Raw genomic sequence first — 24,582 nt, 5'->3', positions numbered from 1 at the left:
TTTCATTTTTTTTAATTTTATTTAATTTAATTTTTTTTAATTAAATTTTTCCCTACTCGGTATCCTACTTAATTAAATTAAATTTTCGAAAAACGAGCAATTGATAATACCAGGAGTTGAGGTTTGAGTTGACTAACAAACATGAAGCCTGTTATGTGCCTGCGAGTACATGCAAATACCTACATACATATATATGTATCAACACTTGTCTGCAGATATCATAAGTATCTACACATCTATACCCATATCGACATACATATTTATATACAAATAAATAATATGTGGACCTACATATATGTATGTATATTTATATATGTAGAGAGCAAAAAGTTCATAAGATAAGATAAGATAAATAATTGAGGAATGCACCTCTCCTAACTCACAGGGACTCGCTTAGCCCCAGCATATTGATGAATTCCAGTATTCTGCTGGGTGCTAGCGAGGCGATGAGATCCCTATCCGGAAACATGGCTCCAAGGGCCTTCGACCTGCGCCTACAGACTGCAATGCAGTCGATTAACAACTGCTCCGGGGTTTCAGGGTCCCTGTCGCAAAACCGACAGGTTCGAAAAGTTCATTGTCGACGAATTTGCCCATATCTTATTGAACAACAATCACAACAACAAAAAATGATGCAAAAACCATGACAAGACAGAACTGTACATATGTAAATAAAGTCCGGATTCAATCGCTGATATATGTATGTATGCACATATGTACTTATGTGTGAGTATGTGCGAAAATAAAGCAGCGTGCTTACGCTTTGACAGCATGTGTGTTTTGTTCTATGAGTGCATGCTGCTCGTGGCATACTTTATTCCACTAAAACCATCAATCAAATGCATGATGTGCGAAGAGCATGCAGGATATGCGGCGCATTCTCGCAGTTGAGTGTCGAGAGATGCCCATTATCGGAATTAATTCGATTGAAAAACCGAAAGAAAATTGCAATATATATTATACACGACATACCAGGTAGCTGATGAGTATAGGCTTGAAGTAAAAGTCGAAAAAAGCTGAAAAGCTACAGCTTTCAAAACTTGCTACATGTTCGCATAAAATGTTGCGTATACGCCTTGTCATGCTCTGCAACTTTTCCCCCACTTCAATAAGTTGCTGTCACTTTATCATTTGCGCTTACACACATAAGTGATGGCTACTTGTATGCAATAGCATACAACAATAATAATAATAAATTCGACAACAACAACAAAKTTAGTATCACTACTATACAAAGTTAAAATATGCATGTGAAAGTAAAGTAATGAAATAAAATGCTAAGTGCTGAGTGAGTAGCTCAAACACCAAAATGCCAGCAAAATTAATTGAGTGTCAAGTGCTGACCTCCCCAATTGCTGGTGTTGCATAAAAAAGGCGAAATCAGGAATGTAGTCGGTGTGTAGCGTCTGCTTACTTGTTGGTGTTTACATTTTCATGACTCTCTAAGGATATTTGAAAGGACTTAAACATAGAAATATATGCATATGTGCACTGATATGTAAAACATAGCATATATTTTACCGCCTAAAAGCCATTTTTTCAAATTTTCTACTGTTTAGCTTTTAGAGGTCTCCAGCACGGTCGTAAGTGATATGCTCGAAAACTAATGGCCACTTGAGGGCATCAAAACATAAATGGAAAAAAATTCAGACTCACACACATAGTTATATACATATATCCATATACTTATAAAACCATGGATAAGTGGAAGTGGTCAAATAAAGTTGGTTGAGAGTGCTTTTATGTAGTCGAGTAGATTTTAATTAGTTGTTGTGGAATGGGGAGCTGTATACAAATGTGTGTGCGCTCCTAAATTATGTATTTATTTTCACTTCAGGACAAGAGTACTTCAATGGCAGATTAATCTGTGAAAGTTTAAATTTGTATAAAAACAAGAAAAATCGTAAAAAAAGTAAAAAAAATAAAAAGTTTTTCTACAACAATTTGATTTGGATCCTTCAGTTTGTATGACAGCGATAAGTTATAGTAGGCGGATGTCGACGGTTCCAACAAATAAGCAGTTTTTTGGACAGAAATTTCTAAACGACATCTCTAAAATTAAGGACTCGTATACATGAATGAATGAATTGAAAAAATTTAGTGGACCGATTTAACATCTGCCATTCTTTGGTGAAACGAAATGAAATCGAACCATTTTTGAAGCGAGTGGTAACCGGAGACAAAAGTTGGTTCAAGCGTGGTGAAGCTCAAAAAATGGTCGCTAAGCTAGGATTGAAGTCTCGAAATGTTATGCTGAGTGTTTGGCGGGATTGATGAGATTGAAGCAACCAATTGGAGAAATAACGGCCACAAATGATACACAGAAAGGGCTTCGCCGTCCATCACGACAACGCTAGACCACACGCTGATGGATCGAAAAAAACTGGCAGAGCTTGGCTGGGAAGTTGTGGTGCATCCACCATATAGCCCTGATCTTGCACCATCGGACTACCGTTTGTTTTGGTCAATGCAGAACTCTCTTAATGGAGTAAAGTTGGCTTTAAGAGAAGTTTGTGAAAATTATTTGTAGCAGTTTTTCGCCGAGAAACCAGAAAAGTTTTACACATTTGGAATAATGTCTCTAAAGGAATAAAAGCGTATTAAAAATGACTTAAAGTGGTGGACCGAAATGGTACATATTTGGTTCATAAAATATAAAAAAATTAGTTCAAGTTTGATTGGAAATACGAAAAGACTTTTACGACTACCAAATATACATATATTTTTTGAACTTCAAACATTAAAATTTCATTGATTTATTTCAGCTTTTATCTAAATATTTTCATTTTGCCAAAACACACATATGTAAATGCATCATTCACAGCTTTGAAGATTTGCCTTGTATCTACCGTCTAAATGTTAAATTATGCGTATTCCGAAAATTGCTCTTAACCTGCATACAAAATACACCTACACACGCACACACCAAATTGCATACATAGACACATACGAATAAGCAATGCCTAAAACTTAAAGAGAAGCAGCGAAACGCTTGCACTGAGCGCTTGAATAGATGAAAGTAGTCAACAGTTTTACTTGTTGATTGCCAATACTTTAATGGAAAATAGAAAATTTAATAAAAATCGCGCACTCACTTGTTTTTTAAACTTTTCCACTACTTTTGCGCCAGCTCGCTTGATTGTATACTTTCTCTAACTTATTTATTTTTTCTCCAATAAAATGTATTTGAATAGAAAATCTTTGATTTTTTTTGCGAAAAGTGCGATTGCGTCCCTATGGATTCCAAAAGTGTACTAACTCACTACAATCATTGGTGACTGGCAGCAATGCTGATGGCTGATAGTTACAGTTGAAGGCCGCGAAGCTGCGCAGCAAATGCAAACACACGCACATATGTACATACAAACAGGCAGGCACACTCAAATGCGTGATTTTACTCTACTTAATGATGCTTACACACGAGCCATGATTTTTCCTATTTTTCATTCTTGTTGTGTTTTCCAGTTTGGGGGTGTGTTCTTTGTAGTAAAACGTATAACAAAAAAAAAAACGAAAAGATATTCGTAAAGTCACTCAAATACGCTTTGTTTACAAAAGTCGTATGCCAAAGTCATGCTCGTCGCATTTAACGTCGTCGGCTCCGTACTGAACGTGACCGTACCAACAATTTGGCTCCTTTAAACGTAAAAACAGTAAAAAAAATAACAACAACGACTGCTAGGAATTGCTCTAGTAGCTTTATCAGTGATTTCGCTTTCACTTGACTTCGTGCAGTTGGTCGGCAAGACAACAAGAAGAAAAATATGGTATTACACATACACAAAGCAAATTACAACAGGATTACACAGCAATTTGTTCCTTTGCCACGACGAACGACAGTAACGACAGCCACACAACTGTTGATTTCCGCTGTTAACGCTGCGGTCGACGTCGCTGCCCATACTTTTTATTGTTTGTGCTACTACTACAAATTTTGCACTTCGTGCTAGTGCTTGGTGGCGAAATTCGTTGTTGTCATTGTAGTTATTACTGGTTTTTGTTCTTTGTCGTAATTGGGTAAACTTTTATCTACAAGTGGTGTTGTTGACACGTTTGGAGAAATATGTAGCTGTACATGGCGTATGAGTAATAATTTTGCTTATTTTTATGTACAATGTACAGACAGAGAATTTTGCTTTTCTCTGCTACAAATATTTTTTTCAATACATGTATATACGCATAGCCGTTTGCTGCAAACATCTTTTTTGAACACAAAAAATTAAATCACGAAAAATCAAGATTTTATTTAAAAACTATTTGTAATAATATAAATTTACACATCCATATGTTTCTGCAAATGTCGCATACAGACTCCACCGCTAGAGTGCACTGCACAATGTCGAATTTCTTGTTTGCCGTTAGATGGCGCACGCTTACGGGTCATATGACATTTCTGCTGACATTTGTCAGCTGACCAAACGATTTGTCTTGTATTTGGTGCTGCGTGTGTGCACAAATTTTCTCCGTGAAATTGTATTGGAAAATCAGTTGAAAAAGTATAAAAAATGTCAGGCAAAGACAGGTTACCGATTTTCCCATCTCGTGGGTAAGTCAGCTTATCATATGAAAAGAGCTTGGCCACTAAAAAACACGATAAAAATGATTTATAAGCCAATGAAGAAAGTCATAGTTTTCGCTGTAGAATCTTGTTTTTTCTCAACTCTTCCTTTGCAGGGCACAGATGTTGATGAAGGCACGTCTGGCAGGTGCACAAAAGGGTCATGGTTTGCTCAAGAAAAAGGCTGATGCCCTGCAAATGCGTTTTCGTATGATTTTGGGTAAAATTATTGAGGTGAGTTGCAATAATGGGATGGCTGCGTAATCGCCCACCCCCACCCACTTTACACATGACCGTGATAAGTTAATACAAATTTACGTGTTTGTGTATGTGTTTGCGCACTTTTCTAAAATTTCTTAATATGTTTGATTTCACTTTCGTGCCACAGACCAAAACTTTAATGGGAGATGTTATGAAGGAGGCTGCCTTCTCACTTGCCGAAGCAAAGTTCACCACTGGCGATTTCAATCAAGTTGTATTGCAGAATGTGACCAAAGCACAAATCAAGATCCGTACAAAGAAAGACAACGTCGCTGGTGTAACGTTGCCCGTATTCGAATCATATCAGGACGGCGCTGACACATACGAATTGGCTGGTCTGGCTCGTGGTGGTCAACAATTGGCCAAATTGAAGAAGAATTATCAGAGCGCAGTGAAACTATTGGTCGAATTGGCATCGCTGCAGACATCGTTCGTCACACTGGATGAGGTTATTAAGATCACAAACAGAAGAGTTAACGCTATTGAGCATGGTGAGTAAAATTTATCAATGTGAAAAAGTATAGCTGACAAAAAATTCATTTTAGTCATCATTCCACGTATCGACCGTACACTCGCTTACATCATCTCCGAATTGGATGAATTGGAGCGTGAGGAATTCTACCGTTTGAAAAAGATTCAAGATAAGAAGCGCATTGCGCGTAAGAAGGCCGAGGCACTCAAAGCGGAATTGCTACAACAGGGCATAGATGTGCGCCAACAAGCCAATATTTTGGACGAAGGCGATGATGATGTGCTCTTCTAAGCCATATATAAACATATAGAGCCAGTCATCCAAATGCGTAAAGCAAAATATATATATATCTTAGCGTTCGTAAAGGAGTGCAACGCATTATTTAATGTGTATATATTTGCTATTTTGTTTTTTGCTTTAAAAACTACTAACTATTTAGATAAAATGTATACAAAAATAAATTAAATGTTACAGTTTCAACAGTATTCATGCAACTTTATAAAAACAAAAATGGCAAACAAGTTTTTCGCCACTACACAAACAATACTGTTCAACACATACACACACAAACAATAGCAGTGTTTTTTAATTTTTTGCGTTATTAAGACAACAACAAAAGGCGCATATGTAAATTCTGTATTCCATTTATAAATATTCATCAGCTATGCTAATGTTAATATTGATTGTATTGTACCAAATTAGATGTTTTATGTAATTATCTTGTTATTAGATGTGATTCTTTTAATTTCTACAAATTTAGTTAAACAAAAATAAAAAAGTAACAACAGCAATAACACGTTGGAATGCAATAAAATGTCTGCTAAAAGGTGTAAGCGTGTTAAAAATGCGCTAAAGTTTTAGACGGTGTAATAAATAAATCGCAATAATTGTATTAAAATTTATTTAAATCGTTGTTCTATATTTGAAAGCTGGTTGGGATACGAAATTAATTGAAAGTTAACGGAGCAAAATAAAGAATCGGAATAAAAAGACTTAAAATAATGACTCAAAACAACAACAGCAATAAAAAGCGCTATATAATTTCAATTACGTGAATTTCTTTTATTTCAATTTAATTAGGACAATTAAAAATGTAATTATTTGTTATAAATTATATTTCGTTGAAAGTAACCTTTAAATATATTTTAATATATAAGCTAGGCAATTAAAATTTATTAACAATACCCCACACCATTAAATTAGATATGTTTCTTTTGGAGAATAAGTTCTTTGGGTGCTTCTTCAAAAAAGTTACGGTAAATGTAAACGGATTTCCTTTAGCTTTGAAAATAAACAGAAATTTTAAGAAAGATGTTTTAACGCGAACTATTTAATAAATTTAAAAAATATAGTATGTATGTATACATATGTATATTATATCTCAAAGTTCAAATAAAAAAAATACAGAAAACATATTTGAAGTAACTTTACGTTGAGAGTCCTTGGCCGAATCAAGGTCCGGTCTATTTGGATTACGGAGACCCAACTGTCGTGGGAATCTTATATCTAAGCGTGCACTTATGCTATTTTTTAAACAAATATTATATTCGATCGATACGAAATTAAAAAATAATTTTATATTATAAATTTTTTTAATAAACTCAATTTAAATCGAATTTAAGCAATAACTACACTACCATGCTAAGCAACTAATACGAATTAAACAACTATTTAGAAAGAAAAGTCAAAAAACATTTTCTACATACACTAATACTAAGGTTTTTCAAAAACGTTTTCGAATTTCTTTCGCAATAAGTAACTTTTACTTATAAATGAAGTAGTAGCTATTAGAGTATTACATTTTTTGTAAAAATTAAATTTTCACAATTATTATTTGTTTTATTTTTTGTTTTGTTTGCAATGCGTTCGTTGAGGAAAACTACAAAAATCAGTCTTTAGATGATGAGTGAAATGTGAAGCTTAAACAGTAATTTTCAAAAACTACAACTAAATCATGCATTATTAGATAAAAGGCCGAACCTTGCATTGGCTTAGTAAACGCGACCATAGGGTAATGTGTTTGGATAGTAGGGCATAAGCAGTTTGCTGCCAAAACGGGCGGATTGCGCTGATTCGCTGCTGCAAAGTAAACAAAACAATAAAATTATTATTAAACATTAATAAATTCTTGAACACTCACCTCGATGAGAACATGGATGTGCAAAGCTCCGCGCGTTGCATATGCCCCGTGCCGCTGCTGGGCGGCGTCAATGCGCAGGTGCTGCTTATGGTGCGCCGACGTGCGCGTATCAGCGAGTAAATTGCCACAATAACTGCGAGCAGAAAGATAAGGCCCAGCACGCAGAAGGAGATAGCCAGCTTGGAGACGGAGAGACATAGCGTGCCGTCGCTGTGGATGTGACGGATATGCGGTGGGTACTCTTCAGCTAGAGGAAGAGTTAGGAAATCGAATGTTGAATGTAAAAATATTTAATATATTATATATATTTAGAGATATGATGAAAATCCCCCGAGACAAATTCCCTCAACTTCTTGTGCTGTATACTGGGTACTGCAAACTCATGAAACACTTGCCAAACATGGACAAAGCTTCTTGTTTAAACTGACGGCTTTGCGACTTTTAACCGGAAACTCTAGGTTAACTAATTATAGATTGTTCAACAATCTGTAGAAGCAGGCTCAAGGCCTTCGGAGCCAGCTACGTCAACAGCTCCATCGCGCCCAGTAAGCTCTTGGAATTGTTCAGAGTGCGAGACTTTTGTAGCCATAAGATATATAGAAGAGGGCCCAATGGACCATTGGTCGCAGTGCAAAACCTGATTTAATTTCTTTCTATCTGCTATGACAGCTATATGCTATAGTAGTGCGATCAGAATAATTTGTTTATGGATTGTTGAGTTGTCTTGGACAATAACCCAAAGGTTTTCCATACAAGAATTCGATTTTGAACAGTCAGGTGGAATGCAGCCGAACATTCACTGTTAAAGGAATTTCTCTGATTGCCATTCACTTGGGAGTAGCCAAAAACGATTCTTTTACATATGGCTCAAGTAGCTCACGACTTCCAGTCCTAGACCAAGTAGCCGAAGAACATCCGTTTGAAGGTAAACTAAAGTGAGAAGGGGAAACATCTCCTCCACAGGGTTGTGCGCTGGGTTTGGGACCCGCCACGTAAAAACGCCCCCAATGAAAAGGAACAAAAGCCTCGGAATCTCTATATTAAATACAGTATAAACCAGAGTTAGTTTGCATCATCACTTACCGCTCATGTTATAGCGTCGATCGTAGCGTAATCGGTCCACCTCAATTTGCGGTGCCGTCACCGCCAGCGAATTGAAGACTTCGATGCGTGCTAAGTGCTTGTCAGCGCTGAGCTGTAACGGTTCCGAGCTGCGACAATTCACCTAACATAAAATATACAAATTAATAAAAATTAAATACTTGTGGAAAAATGCTTTTAATTGCGCATGCTAGTACAAATGAGTATTGCAAAAATTCGAAATGAAATCGAAATTGGCAGTAAAATGAATGAGTGAATGCTAGTAATAATTAAAAAATAATAAATTAATTTTTTTTGTTTTAATTTTCAGCATTTGCAACAAGTTAATTGGCCTCGATGGCGCGCTGCCATGTCAGTATCGCTTAATCGCGAGTATTAACAAGTAGCAAACATTGCAGCAGCAAACAGATATAAAAACAAAAACAACAACAATAATGGGCGCATCAGCTGCTACAAATGCGAAAATAACGTTAGATTAATGCTGAGTCTTACTAAGCGCGGCGTCTTTGCATTGTGCACCCACTCGCGCGCTTCGTCGCGCCGTTTGTGCAATACGCATGCGTGCACAATCCCAACGCTGTGCCTGCTGCCGAATTGTGTAGCAGTTAAATTACTCAAATTTACGAATTTTTATATGTACATATGTATGTATGTATGGGCAACCAAAAAGTAAACGCAATGACTTTGCAGCATATAAATAAACGCAAAGCGCTGAGTGTTCACGCCAGCTTGTCAAAAAAAAACAATGTGTAACAATTTGTTGCTCGTACAACCCAGGCAGGTGGTCATTCTACCCATATAGTCTTCACGATTGTTGTTGCAAGAGCGCTATGTGTTCAAAAGTGCGATTCATTCAACTCGCGCCATACTCGTGCCAGTCCAAAAAACATACATACATACACACATACCTATGTACATTCATATATGCATTACAATTGAATTACAACATATTTATCTAGATATTAACACACATATACACGCACATTTTCATGTTTGTACTAAAATATATAAATATTTTTTGTTGTAAAATGCGAGCAAATCATTACGAAATTAATATTTTGTTATGTTTTAAATGTTTTTATGGCCGTTTGTTGGTAAGCATTGGCTAATTTACTGGTAAAACAATGACTGGCGCGAATTCCTCGTAAAATTTTAATTTTTTATTTTGTTTTTAAATATGTTTTTTATGGGATGTAAAGGCCGTTAACATTGAATTATTATTAAAACCAACATAAAATTCCATTAGCGACTAATTGTCTTTCTTTTGGCAAAATTATACACACGCATTCTCTAACAATGCGCTGTCCTTCAAAAAAAATTTTTTTGAGGTTAGGTTTTGCATAAACATGCATTGGTATTTCGCAATATTCTATAAATCTGATCAAAATTCAGTAAGTTCGATGATTAAACTATTTACAAAAAATAGGTTAGGTTTTGAACATGAAGTTCGATAGATAAGCCAATTATAAGAAAGTGATGAATAAGGTCCTGACAATCTTAAAGTAAACTCTGAGTGGCTGAAGGGTACTTTTTTCTTGTCAAAAGACCAGTGCTTAGGTAACTGACAGGCTGGCTGACAGCTAGTTCTATAAAAGAATAATGTTTAGGTAACCTTCGCGTCCGGATGTGATGTGATGTGATTTAAAAGTCACCGCGATGAGGTGATCCCACGGCAAGCATGGTCTATATAAGCAAAGTAGACAGCGTGCCTGGCCAGTGCTTTGGGACTCTTACTCCGCGATGTAATGTGTGTGTCTTCAAACAATTTTGAGCTTATCAACGTGCATAATTACTTGCAAACAGTCAGTTCAGTTCGTTTAAATTGTTCATCAAAAATAAGAAAAGACATTAACTCCCGCTAGAAGCTATAATACTCTTCACAAATACAAAAGATTCTAGACAAAAACTTGTTTTTGAGCAGTCAGCTTGTATGGTAGCTATTAGCTATAGTGGTCCGAATACAATATAATTTTTGGTGCTTATTTTATTCTACATTCCGGTTGCAAATATTATTTTTGTAATCGAAATCGTTACTCACATTCGGACACTTGCCCTTGCAAAGCTGCACGCCACAACTCACATGCAAGCGCTCGCGATCGGGAAATTTGAAGGCTGGAAATGTGGCCGTGAATGTTTTCTCCATTAAATCGTCCGGCTGTTGCTTCGACCAACCCTCGTCCAACGGTTTGAAGTGCTTATTCAACGGCGGCATGACCTGGAATTATAGCGAAATCGTGTTAGTACGTTGACTCTGTCTTAAAAAGTGGAAGATTTGCATAATAGCACTTAGATGGTCAAAAAAAAAAATGTTTAAACAACATTACCCTCTTTTAATTTCTAACGGCACATGCAAACGTAAGTCTATTGTAGCTGTTGCTGTAAAATCGAACTTTTTTGGAATTCGCGCGCATAACTCAGAAATGTCTTTATTACTGTGCTTTGGATAGCGTAACATTGCTTTTTTCTTGTATTTGTATTTGTATTTGTATTTCTTTATTTATTTTACGAGTTGCATTATATGAAGCGTAACGTAACATCCAACGGTATGAGAGATGTGTTAACAGGTTTAATGAACTTACGTTTTCGCGCATTTCACCAATACATTCAGAGCTAAATATTAATTAACGCAAGAGTGCTTCTTCACGTACTTAATCTCTTGTTGTTCGGAAAAATATTCGATCGTTCAGATCAAAAACGGGGTGGAACGGAACTTACCACGAGTTGTAAACTGCGCAGCATTCCAGAAAGTTATCCGAGAGTTATTTTTGACGTTGTAACGTTGTATAAAGGCACTCAACACTTTAGAAGTCGTACCCAATAAAAGCCAAATTCCTTTGCTATTAACAACCAGAACGATAAGATCGTACTCTGTTTGACTTATGAGGTTTGGTACAGGGTTTTTTTTTACCGGAAAGTAATAGGACTGATTTTCTTCCGCACCAAATGCATTTCGGAGCGGAGGAAAAGTCCGATGAAAGGCAAGCATTTTGAAACGACAGAAGGGATCCAAGAAGTATGCATCTCGTCTCTCAAGCCTAACCCGGAGAATACGTTCTGTGACGTTTTCATTGCTTGGAAATTGCGCTGGCAGCGCTGCGTCGTCGCAGAAGGAGCCTATTTTGAAAGTTTTCAAGGAATTGTAACGATTGGTTTAATGATTCTTTTTTAATCGTCTCCGTCCTATTACTTTCTCGACAAGCCCTTACACTTTCAGAATATTGACGGCATTACCGTCTGAGTTTTGGTTCTGGGTCATCTAGCGTCGAATTGATTGCAGTTCCGAAATAGTCTTTCAAATTATATGCCATTTTCATTTCCCAACCTCAAAATAACTTGCGTCCGCAGTATTCGGAACTTTATTACAGAATTACCAGAGATTTCTGTAATATAATATGCATTGCAAGAGTGCAACTCTTTCCGGTTAGGCACTTAGGCACTTTGCTCCACAGGTATATGAAGCTTACGCCAGCGATCAGTCTACGTAATCTAATATGTGCATACGTCAATGCCCTATCAAATATCATAACGTCAACAATGACAATTGCCTACGTAGATGTCCGTAACAATGTGTATGGCGCGTACAGAGACGAGACGCAGACGCGGCATGCATTTGCGGCAAATGCAGACATGTGTCAAGTTCAATGTTTCTTCCATAAAAGACGGATAATCAAAAGGCGGGTGTAAATTACACGCACACAAAGGCATACATTACTCACGCTGCCGCTGCAGTTGGCAACGCTTTAGTTTGTCAAGCGTAATAGATGTGTGAAAAATTCACGCTTTACAATGAGATAAAAGTATGAAAAGGCGCAAAAAATGCAAAACAAAAGCACGCCATGGAGTATCAACAGCAACGCGCGGGGTAGCTCCACTTACGTATGTACGTCCGTACATGCATACATATATTGACGGAAATGGAAGCAACAAGGTGTCGGAAAAAACTATGATTTAATAATAAGAAATGCAATCCGAACTGCTGAAAAAGACTTCAATAGCGAATCACGACAGCGGCGACAACGGAAGTTCATGCAGAGTTCAGCTCCATATTTATGGCTTTAGTTTGATTCAAAGCTCTGTACTGGATTTCTTACTACACCTAGGCAGTTAGCTTGGCAAAAAAACGTGTCTTCCTCTTCTTAATCGCGCACCGAATTCACTTACAGCTTGAAATAACAAGACAAGACAAGCTTCATTTCAGAACTGGAGGTTTTGCGTCAAACCCCTAAATCCGAAATGAGAAGAGACCACATTTACTACAACGTTGTATTAAAAAGATAGCAATACCAGTTCGGCTCGTTTCTTTAACCATTTAATAGTGGAGTCGAAACAGTTTGCGGCTCATACAAAGAGAAGCCTTACACAGTATTCGAGATATCCACTACTAAAGTCAGCATTCCTAATGAAAGCTAGTAACTTGAACCGGCTAGCATAGTCCTTAATGGAACCAATTGGCGAGACAGTTGTAGCACGAGCAAACTTGCTTCTTCGAAACTTAGTCTAGGTTGGTATAAGCTAGAAACCACACATAAAGGGTCGATATAAAAAAAATTATTAAGCCAATCGTTATAATTTTTTAAAAACTTTCAAAATAGGCTCATTCTGCGTCGATGCAGCGCTGCCATTGAAGGCATCACGAGGTGCATGCTGCTTAGATCCCTTTTCATCGACGTTTTCAGGCAAGGAAGCAAAAAAGTCCCGGGGGGCAAATCTGCGAAAACATTGGGATGCCCGTCTTGATTAGGTAGCTGCTCACAAGAAAGGCGGTGTGAGCCAGGGCGTTGTCGTGGTGCAACTTCCAATCGGCTGCGATATCGTGTCGGTCCCGATTGACACTTCGTTTGAGCCTCTTGAGGACTTCCACGTAAAACTTGGCTTTGACGCTTTGTCCAGGAGGAACAAAATCGTGGTGAACGATGCTTTTGATGTCAAAAAGACAATGAGCATCGTTTTCACTTTGGATTTGCTCATTATTCCGGTCTTCTTCAGCGACCTCTTCCCGTTCCTCCAAAAAGGCCTAGTGCCACCGAAACACACCAACATCTGGGTAAGCCTGCTTGATAATATAGTATTAAACGTCTCTGTTGCAGATTTACCGAGTTTCACACATTTCGCACGCTGCATTTTCGGCTTGCACCACTCACAGAAACATGTCGCGAGAAAATGTTAGTCCTGACTTTCCAGGTGCTCGGAGACAACTTAGCAAGGAACGCCCCCTATTGAATGCAGTCGGTGCGCGCATGCTCCGAAGTACAGTCGAGGCCGCAGAAAATCAGTACTATTATTTTTCGGACAAACTCCGTATGCAAATGATCAGCGTGACGATCTGAAATTTTGCACACCTCCTTTTCTCCTCAAGAAGCTGCTCATTTATCGGAACCGCCAATATCAGACCACTATAGAATATATGTGTCATACAAACTGATTGAATTAAACTTCTTCTTTCTGGATTTTCCTGCTCTTTACTTTACTTCTTTCATGATAACACTTTCTTGAACTAATGGATTAATAAATCCGGCTTAAAGGTCAACACTTTTCCACAGCTGTGCAAATTAAGTGACATTTTGACATTTGAAAGTGGCGTAAATAAATAGGGAAGTTTCATTACGGCAATTTGTCGTGCGAAACACATATTTATAAACAGAATTAATTGAGATGAATAAGCATAAATGCAGAAACATACATACAATACACATATGTAGTACTATATGTATGTGTGAATGAAGGCGAGTAGTGATAAATTAACGGCACCACTGACATCACTGACCTCCTAACCAAAATGAAAACGAAATGAAAATGAAAATCAAAACAATGAAAATCTATTTAAAATATATTAAACGGGTTGTGCGCCGAGAATGGGAATGAGAAATCACTCGCTGCGTGCGCCATTCGCCACAACTTGACGGCTATTCTTCGAGCGAACGCTAAATCTATGCAGCTATTCGCAGCTGTAATAATTTATGTGCTACACACACACTCGGCGAACTGCTCAACTTATACTTTTATGCTTTGAACACATCACAACGGGCGCTTGCTGCGCGGTCTGGCTTGGCGCAGCAATGGAAATGCAAATGCGCGCGCGCAGTAGCGCATCAAGAAACAATTAAAGCCAGCTCATAGCTACTGGGTCACATAGCTGCCACGCTTTAGGCCGGCGTTTACCACATTTAAGCAGTTGCCATGGCATGACAATGGCAGAACCTTCTTCGCTGGCCCATTTCAGTCGTTGAGACACAATGCCAGCGAGATGATACTATGCTGTTGTGTGCGCATTTGTATGTGAGTGTGTGTGTGTCTGGAGAATTCGTGCCAAATATGGTAATGGAAAATATTTCACTCATGGCTAATTATTGTGACCTCTTAATCCTGTCTCTTATACACATCTAGATGTGTATAAGAGACAGATGCTGTTGTGTGCGCATTTGTATGTGAGTGTGTGTGTGTCTGGAGAATTCGTGCCAAATATGGTAATGGAAAATATTTCACTCATGGCTAATTATTGTGACCTCTTAATCTACTCATCTATGCGAAGCGCTGCAGGGAAAATGAAAAAAACAATAACAAACAACTGTTTTTCCGGCGCTTTCTTGCCAGCACTAAGCCAACAACTGCCCAAACTCTTAACAACACAAAGCTATGTACATACATACCACACAAACTTCCACACAAGCGCATAGAACAAGTAAAGTGTAATGCGCAGGCGTGAGGCAGCCGTTAGGCAAAAACAATTCCAACCAAAGCGTTGAATAATTTAATTGCTTTGTAACCGCATACCCAACCAAAAACAATAACAATAACAGCGTAATGTGTCTGTTATGTAGTGGAAAAAATTGAAATATAAAGATAATGGACAAACTGTTCTAACATTTAGCATAATTAGACGAACAGCAACAGCAAAGAGGCGTGTGGACGGACGGACGTACAGCTTAGTGGAATAGTGCCACAGGCAGGCATAACCGCAAGCATAAAAAGTGTGGAAGCGTTAGTTGCAACCCATTTACCTAGCACTTTACAGATATAATAATAATGTGTGGCTTTTATACAACGTTTAGCGGTTGTGTGGTAAGAAAATTGTTGAAATGAATGAAGCAATTTTTTCGTTTAAATACACGGCAAGGCGTTTAGGAATAATTGTGTGACGAATTTTGGTCCAGATAAAATTTGGTGGTTTTTGGGAGATATTAATGGTACAGGGTTCGTTCGGAAAGTAAGAGGACTGAGTCGATTTAAAAAAACTGATTGAACCAATCGTTAAGATTGAAGGCGTCACGGAACAGATTCTCCGTTCTCTGCAATCGCGTAACGCTGCATTTTCGGCTTGCATCACAAATAAAAACACGTCGCGCGAAAATCTTTGTCTTGACTCGCTAGGCACGCCCTCTACCGAATCCAGTCGGTGCGCGCACGGTCCGGACAAACCGTATATAAAAAGAACTTTATCCGTAGCGTGGAAAACGCAACAGTCGGCTGGCAAGGTTGCACGGTCTGTTACAAATCAGTGAAAACGTTAACAAAAACCCAAGAATTGTTCATCGAATTGTTTTCGCATCCATTTGACCCCCATCGACTATTCATGTTCACTTGATTTTGATCGGTATTTTGTATATTATATATTATAATAATATAATATATTACATTAAAATTTTAACAATTTCACACTTTCTCTGAATAACACTTTCCTATAAGCAGAATTCTAACATTCCTTTATTTAGGCAACATAATAAAATAATTAACAGCAGTGTCATTTACATACTCTTCAAATGTAAATTTGTCATTAACATATAAATAACATACTGAAAACTTAGCTCAATAACATAACTGAAACTGGAATAAAAGCAAGCAAAAGTGAAGATTTAGAATTGATTCACCGCTCAATTATGAACTTGAGAATCGAAGCAATTTCAAATTGAGAAACTAATAACGACGCCAATTAAGAAGAATAAGAAGCTAATAATGAGCTGATAGACCAGTCAATCAGAAGCAGATTCAATAATCAACAGCGTTCGATGGCAAACAAGAAGGATAGCCGCAAATTTGAATCTGTAAACCAAATTTCATGCGAATTTGCTTGCTGACTATAAAAATAGCGGTACTATAGAAATTTAGGTACAACTAAAATATATTGCTTAGCATAAGAACGGAAGATACAAAAGCTATGGGAGTAAAAAATTAAGAAAAAGAAAGAAAGAAGCGCCTATCAAGTTTGTATTAAAAATGAAAGTTGTTTCTTTTTATTATTTCTTCCGACGAAGCACTGGTTTTCATAATGGTCACCACTCTGGGTAATCACCAAATCGTTAGCTACGCTAATCGTGCTAATTTATCAAAGAGCCCAAATATCTTTCTTACTACATTCAAAAGGGTTGCATTATTAAGACAAAAGATAACAAAAAATATTGCAGTACAGGTTAGGTTATTAAAGAAAAATATGAAAAGAGAACAAAAAAATATAAAAAACGTCAACCCAACAGCATGTAGAGACAAAGCAGACATGTAATTTACATAAATTTAGGTTAAAAGACTAAAATATATGTGTATCAATGATTATTGGGAGCCAAGCGGGTTATATGAAAATTATTAAATTAAGTAAGCGCGAGTTTGCTGATTTTTGTTTCCGGTGTACATAAAGACAAATAATATACGTATGTATATCTCAAATCGTCTTGCACGGCGTCAAAATGAAATATGCTTGCGCGACGCCTCACACTGCTTTTGTAATCAGTAACGGTGCCAAACTCATTAAGCATTGATAAATATTTGAAAGAGATTAAAAATCATTAAAGAAATCTTTAAACCCGGGGTGTTGGTACGCTTCCAAATGTAAATATTCATATTCAACGTTTACTATTACTAAACGAGGCATGAACGCTATTACAAACTGTTTATACCACTTTTGTTGAAAGGCAGCGGCTACCAAAGACGTCATTAACAAATGCATTACTAGATAACCTTGCCACTCTATGCCAATAAAATATTTCACATATTCGCTTATTAAGTATTTATATATGCGTTTGCCGCCGCCCACTCACCTGCTCATCTATTGTGCAGCCACGTTCGTCCAAGAGCTGCTGCTTCGATTCACCTAGTCCGTCGAGCGCTGCGCAATCCACCACGCGCACACCCATGTTGCCGGGCACTATGGCGCGCACAGTTAACGTTGTGGCTTGGCCCACTTCTACCGCGCCGGTGCCGTCAAGGCCGCCCAATTCAAGCCAAATGCGCACACGCGGTGTGGCGTTGCTATTGGCCGCACTAGTTGAAGCACCACTATCACCAGCGCCAGCGCTGACATCGTCGCTGCCGCTAGCTTGCTTTGCTGTTGGTTCAGAAGTTTTGGCGGTCGCGGCGATTTCCTGTTCTTTTTCTGCATTATCACCCTGTTGTTCTTTCAATGTTTGCGCTTCAACATTAGAGGCWTCCGCTTGCGACGCGTCGGTGAAATCTTCATTACCCAGTGCGGCGGCGGCAGCTGCTGCGTGGTTATTATGCTTTTGTGCCACGTTGAGTGTGCGCATGCGTCCGTTTCTGATGTAAACGTCGTGAGCCGTTATTAGTACGCAACTAACTTTTACAACAACTCAACTTACCTGTAATTCGATGTCACTTTCCACTGTTGTCCCGCTTTTAGCCTAGCCCTTTTGCTCGCCATGCCCGCAATCGGCCCCACCATCATGCCCATCGCTGTCGGCGGCAGCTTACAACGCACCGTACGTAATATATCGGAGCTCTGGCGCAGCTTTTGCTCCATCTGCAGCATCACACGCACAGACAACTCCATAACGCCATCTGCGCGCGGTTCAGCGCGCACACCGCAACCGGATGTGGGTAGCCGCAAAGTGACATTTTGATGTGCATTGCCGCGCGCGCTGCATTCTAACGGAAAGTCCTTGGCGTAGACAAGGCCGCGGAAGTCGCGATTCAAATCGATGCGCATCGTGAAGAGGTCACGCGTACAATTCGTATGTACGGCCAGCACTTTATAGCGCTTCTTTGGCAGGTTACCAACATTGCGTCCAATTTTAGTGGCAGTGGACGTTTTGACGATGGTAGCCTTCGCGTGTTGCTGCACAGACTCCACATCCGCTACTTCATCATCGTAGCGATGACGTGCGCGCGCCTGTCTAGCATACGCTGCTGAGGATGTCGCTGTTGTGGTTGTCGGAAACAGACGCTGCGTGGTTAGAAGAGTGGCTTCCGATGACGAAACCACAGGTGCAACCAACGACGGTGCGGCTGATGGGGGCGCGACAGCTTTTAAAGCTGCCGACGCGTTTGCCGTTCTGTTTGCCCAGACACCGTCACACATTAACAGCAGTGACAATGCCAGTGGCAGCTGCAACACGCTGAGTAACATGCGCAGACGTTGCAAGAGCATGAGTACTTCGATTTATATACCGCTAAGCAAATAATATAACAGCAAGAACTACAACAGCAGCTGTAGTTGTGGTTTATGATTTTGTGATTAGTATGAACGTTGCAACAGCTGAGTTGTTGTCATGTGTTATTGTCGTTGGCTTATGCCAATTTTCTTTCAGATTAGCAGTATTCTTTTAGTTTTTTTTGTTTTTTATGTTGCCCTCCTACGTCGCTCACACCGCTCACTAACAAATAACGGCGCTTTTTTCAGAGCTTCGTTTTGCTGTTGTCTAACTCGTACACTTCGACACGACGTATCCAGGCGCCTGATGCTGTTACGCTTTGCTGCCAGCAGTGGCTAAATGCAGACGCTCTTTTAAATCAACTTCTGTGGTTTTTTGGATTAACGGTCAAAATTAAAAATTCTGCAAATAAAGAAACATAATTCTGATCAGAAAATTAAATAAAATCTGTGAATGGGCAAAAAAGTGGAAATAAAGCTTATACATACTACATAGAACTACCAAAAGCAGCAATTTCTATAAAATAACGAGATTTGTGCAAAAATTAATGAATGTAAACGGGTATAAAAAAACCTTCCAAACATATGAGACCGAAAGACGTTGAGACACAAATGCAGAACCGAGAGATAAGATCTCTATTACAACAAAAAAAACAACAAAACATGTAGGAGTCGGTGGCGTAGAAGCATCTTCGGCACGGAAGGTATTCTGTGGAATAGCCTTGAGAGCCGAGGTGCATGCTGCTTGGATTCGCTCTACGTTTCAAATTGTTTGCATTTCATCGGCCTTTTCGGGCAATTAAACAAAAAAGTCCGGGGGGCCACATCTAGGCAGGGGCGTTGTCTGGGGCAATTTCCAATCGGGTATGATGGTTTGTCGAACCCGATTGACCCTTCGTTTAAGTTTCTAGGTCATGTAGTATATATGGATGAAAACACTCCAGCTCGGAAAGTATTCGACGCAAAACCGCCGGGGGAAGCAGGGGAATAGGAAGACATCAACACCGTTGGAAAGACCAGGTGGCGAAAACCTAGCTTCGCTTGGAATTTCCAATTTGTTCAAAATTTTTTTAACTCGTCTGTAATCGCGTAAGCGGTGTCTACGCCAGTAATGAAGAGAAGAAGAAGAAGAATTTGTGTAGAAGCTATATGGTGGTCGGATACCGGCGATTTCAACAAATGAGCAGCTTCTTGGAGAGTGAAGAACGTGTGGAAATTCCATGTTAATATCTCAAAAACTGAGGGACTATTTAAACTTATTTTAAGGCGTAAAAACAACTACCAGAACCAAGGGCACTGCAATCCAAAGAAACATTCGAAACATGTCAATATCTAAAATATTAATTGAAAACGACTTGGAGCGTTAATTTCGCATATAATTAAATATTTAGTCGCTAAGAAATTAAGTTGATAATTTTTTGTTGTTTTTTGCGTTTTTTTTGGGACACACATAACACATAGCTAACTGTATTCACACGTCTTGTCACCGGAACCGGTTGTTATGCGTACCACATACAAGATATATATGTACGTATGCGTTCGCATAAGTTGTTGTCAACACTAATTGTTATGTATTATTACATTTGTTGCTGCTTTTTCTTCTGTTTTGAGCTCTACCACTTCATTTCAAGCGCCAATTTATCATAATGCAAATGCTCCAATTTAAAACTAGCGGCAGCGTTTAAAAATCCCAGCGCGACAAAAAGTGGCTGGGAAACAGCAGCATTGTGACTGCAACAAAAACATTATGGACCGACAGCAGTAACGGGCAGCATTTCAGAGATGGCTTTTCAGCGCACAAAACGCTGCGTCGATGCCCTAAATTTCCGCACAAAAGATCTTGGACCTAAAAATATAGTATGTGTGGCACTTGCCAATGCAAATAACTGTGTAAGTATGTAAATACAAATATGTAGTTACTTTGTTCAAACACATTGAAGGGGTTTTATTCAAAAATTTCAAAATCTTAACTAAGCCACCGCGACTCACTTATTTACAAATGCAAATTGTCTGTATCGCCCAATGGGGCGGCATAATAAACAAACACTCAAACAACTGACAGCTGGACTCTGTGGTGTATATGCTTCACTCAAAAAATGTCAATGACAGCAGCAGCACAAACAATGCGAGCATAACCATCATTTATTTAAGCCGCCGCAGTCAGTGGCAACACAAAGGTGGCTTGGAAGAAGGTTATTTGGAAAAAAAATAAAAAATAAATAATAATAGAAATAAATGACAAATTATTAAGAGAAACACCAAAAGTTATTTAGTATTGTCGTTTACTATAAATTTCAGGTATTTAATGTCTACCAGAATAATTTAAAATGCTTGAAAAATTTTTATTGCCATTTTAGCGCGTCTTAACATTTCCTATTTAGACAAAAAAAAATTCCAATAACAATAAAGTTTCGATTTTACATAGATCTCGTTTTGAGTGCAGCTGCGCGCTTTTAGAAGATAGATAATTTTCTACCATTAAATTAGTAAAACAATTCGGGAAAGATTTTGAACTCACACCGACAACAAAGTATACTTTTAATTGCAATTTATCAAAATCTGTGGTTCATGACATTGTGATGGAGCACTTGAACATGGGCAAGTTGTGCGCGAAGATGGTCCCAAAAGTGCTGACTGACGAAGAGAAATCGCGGCGAGTGGAAGTGGGCCAAGAAAATTTGTACAATTTTGAATAACATAATCACAGGTGACGAGTCATGGATCTTTGAGTATGATCTCGAGACAAAGAAGCAATCTTCCCAGCAATGTGAGACGACAGAGGGCTCCAGCAGCAAGCACCTCGGCTCTCAAGGCTATTCCGGAAAATGTCTTCCGTGACGCCTTCAATGCTTTAAAATTAAGCTGGGAGCGCTGCGTCGACGCAGAAGGAGCCTATTTTGAAAGTTTTTAAAGAATCTTAATGATTGATTAAATCAATTTTTTTTTCGACTCAGTTCTATTACTTTCGGGACAAACCGACTGAAGTTACTTGTAACTAAGTGTTAAAATATATTAACCATGTCATTTTATTGAACCTAAACTATAATTTTATATATACTTTCATACCAGTATGTCATGTTTCGAATGCATTATATGTGTAATCGCTTTTCTAGAATAAAATTAATCCAAAACCTTCCCCGCCTTTCGGTAAAACGCCATTGGGCTTGGCCAGTTATGTACGAGCCTTTGACAAATATTGCAACAAAAAGCCACTAAAAGGTCAAATCGCAAAATACCAACGCGCAGAGTTATTTAGGTAAATACTTAAATATTTATTTTATCCAAGCACTAACCTGATTGAAACCTTCAACAAAAGAGCAAAAATAAATATCGCCAAAGATAAATGCATATATAATATTTTTATAACACTTTAAAATTACGAAAGAGCGAAAAAAGGCACGGTAAAGAAAAAAAATGGTCACCACTGCGTTTGTTGTTTAATAGTTTGCTGATTAAGTAATATGTATTGATTTTGGCGTATGCGTTCGCCTTTAGAGATGAATGCAAAATTCAAATTGATGAGCTAAATCAATGAAGAAATCGCATAAGTGTGGAAAAAGAGACGTCAATAACAGTATGTAATGAATATAGTTGGCCTGAAGGTATATAACGTAATTAACGCAACTATCTTTAAAGCATCACTAGACATGTACGAGTATGTAATGCTATGTAAGGCTATTTGTCTGCGTGTATATTGTCAGTTAAACCTTTGATCAATCACTGCGCATACAACCGTTACACAAAGTCAAGCAATCATTTTATCCCGATTTTTGTTTATCATTACTTTTATTTTATTATTCTTTCTTGCCTGATCATCTTCACCAACACGCGGGACAACATCGGTCAATGTTCACTACTGACATAATAATTTGTTTTCAATTTTTTTAGGTTACTTTATTTTATTAGCTGTATTTCTTTTAAATGGCCTCTAGCAAGAGCACAAATTGAAATGTGCAGTTATACGAATTGCAATATGCGCGATGATTCGGCATGACGTAGCGCTTTTCGTAATTATTGGCGCATCATAGCGCACTCTATTAGGCCCTTTACATTGCATTTGTGGCTGTCAATTAAGTAAATATGCCACGGGCAGTTAATTAGATTGAATATCATCGCGCAGTGGCAGATGGCGTGAGAAAAAAGCTATTGTCATGGACTTTTTGCTGAACTTTCTATGTGTATACTATATGGAAGTCGACTTAGCCATTTCTGTATGTCCCTCAATTTTTGAGATATCTTTCTAAAATTTTGTACACGTTTCTCCCCAAGAACTGACAAAATTCAAAACCAAAACAATGTTCATATTAAAAAAAATTCTTCATTTGAAAATATAGCGTAAAAAATTTAATTATTTTCTAAGCGAGCGCTAAATTTACCGCTCAAAATCAGGATAAATATCTTATCTTCATACATTTTTTTTGCACCTGTAAAGGGCATTATAGCCTCGGTGCAGCCGAAGTTAGCATTTGTTCTTGTTTTGTTTATTTATCTTCCTAATTTTTGCTAATGTACTTTCCAATTTTTTTAAAATAATCTGTTGTTATTTTTATTTATTTTTTAGCTTTTGCAAATCGTACTCACCACAATACATTTTATATTTACACCAATTGCTAAATTGTTTTAACTTTTGTTAACATTTTCATCAGTATTTATGTTTGATGCACTATTCTATCTCAATCATTTATGAACTCATTTATTTTTATCGTTTAACAGTTATTGTCGCACTTCGATAACAATTTATTTACTAAAACAAATATTTTAACGTCACGCGTGGTATATAAGAAACCAATATTTATTTAAAAAAATACTACGTCTAATTAATAAATAAACGAAACAACACGGGAGTGCTATTACAGAATTGCATGTACCGGCGCTCGAACGGAAGCAACTGACGTCTTAAGTCGTGATATATTCGCAAGGAGTTAAACACAAAATACCAAATGCAAAAGTTATTATAACGCGCTTTTCAAATCGTAGCAGACTCAAACGCTAACGCGCGCGCAACAAACGACCAAACGCCGCCAAGTGTGAAAATATAATAAGCGAAGCCAGACCACCAAGTGCCTTTGAAGAATTGCAGATGTTGCTCGTGTGGTGATGGAAAAGTTACCAGTAACAGCAGTAGCAGTGGTAGCAGCAGCGATAAAACAAGCAACAGACACCGCGAATAAAACGCAAACAACTCATTCAAAGAAAACGAAATAAGTTAACAGCAGTGCTAAAGTTTCATAGCTTGCTGGTTACATGCTCTGCAAATATCATGAATGAATGAATCACAGGCTCATGTATGCATAGTGGCGTTATAGTACGCCAGCCTTAAGACCATAGTTGCGGCACTTGCCACCCAGTTTGGTTGGATCTTGTTAGTGCCAACTTCCGAAAACACTTGGCGCTTCATCAATAATTATAGAAGCATAAGTAAAGGCAGTCGTTAGGTTCGGCTTAAAGCTGGTACTAGACGAAACATACATGCATATGTATTTATATACACACTTACATACATATGTATGTGTAATAATAAAATACCAATTTAGTTTTAATGCGTTCATTGCACGCAGGCAACGCATTGGGTGTCACAGTAAAATCACTATTATAAATTAGTATATATGTAAGTGCACACATACAAAGCGCGTCGGATCGTGTATTGCGAGCATGTAAAATGTATGAAGAAATGT

The 24,582-nt window shown here is 38.1% G+C and overlaps 3 protein-coding genes across 9 annotated transcripts in view; 1 reads left to right on the top strand and 2 right to left on the bottom strand.

Annotated features, from left to right (window-relative positions):
* LOC108976212 (dopamine N-acetyltransferase) overlaps positions 1 to 3,212 on the bottom strand; it is a 5,816-nt gene extending 2,604 nt beyond the window's left edge. Inside the window, exon 1 of the mRNA XM_018945154.1 lies at positions 3,096 to 3,212. The gene's annotated coding sequence lies outside the window, so the exon portion shown is untranslated. The remainder of the gene's footprint in view (positions 1 to 3,095) is intronic.
* Positions 3,213 to 4,407: 1,195 nt separating this feature from the next.
* On the top strand, positions 4,408 to 6,193 carry LOC108976210 (V-type proton ATPase subunit D 1). The gene is made up of 4 exons (XM_018945153.1): positions 4,408 to 4,546; positions 4,675 to 4,792; positions 4,947 to 5,310; positions 5,365 to 6,193. Exons 1-4 carry the CDS (start codon positions 4,506 to 4,508, stop codon positions 5,580 to 5,582), a joined length of 741 nt encoding a protein of 246 aa, XP_018800698.1. The 5' UTR covers positions 4,408 to 4,505; the 3' UTR covers positions 5,583 to 6,193.
* Positions 6,194 to 6,412: 219 nt separating this feature from the next.
* The window catches only part of LOC108976193, an 80,117-nt gene continuing 61,947 nt past the window's right edge, over positions 6,413 to 24,582 (bottom strand). For 4 of the 7 annotated variants that reach the window (XM_018945126.1, XM_018945121.1, XM_018945125.1 and 1 more), the window contains exons 2-7: positions 18,117 to 19,310; positions 17,559 to 18,054; positions 10,571 to 10,747; positions 8,515 to 8,656; positions 7,432 to 7,678; positions 7,283 to 7,370 (exon numbers count right to left, since the gene is read on the bottom strand). In XM_018945126.1, the coding sequence (XP_018800671.1) occupies positions 7,283 to 7,370; positions 7,432 to 7,678; positions 8,515 to 8,656; positions 10,571 to 10,747; positions 17,559 to 18,054; positions 18,117 to 18,904 (1,938 nt within the window). In that variant the 5' untranslated portion in view covers positions 18,905 to 19,310. Of the gene's footprint in view, positions 7,371 to 7,431; positions 7,679 to 8,514; positions 8,657 to 10,570; positions 10,748 to 17,558; positions 18,055 to 18,116; positions 19,311 to 23,488; positions 23,911 to 24,582 lie in introns of those variants that run through there. The other 3 variants (XM_018945124.1, XM_018945128.1, XM_018945127.1) reach the window with 3 other exon arrangements.

This window comes from Bactrocera latifrons, unplaced genomic scaffold, assembly GCF_001853355.1.
Source record: "Bactrocera latifrons isolate USDA-ARS-PBARC rearing strain unplaced genomic scaffold, ASM185335v1 scaffold_74, whole genome shotgun sequence".
NCBI lineage: Eukaryota > Metazoa > Arthropoda > Insecta > Diptera > Tephritidae > Bactrocera > Bactrocera latifrons.
Note: the sequence above shows the minus strand (reverse complement) of the source record. Positions and strands in the feature narration are given on the sequence as shown.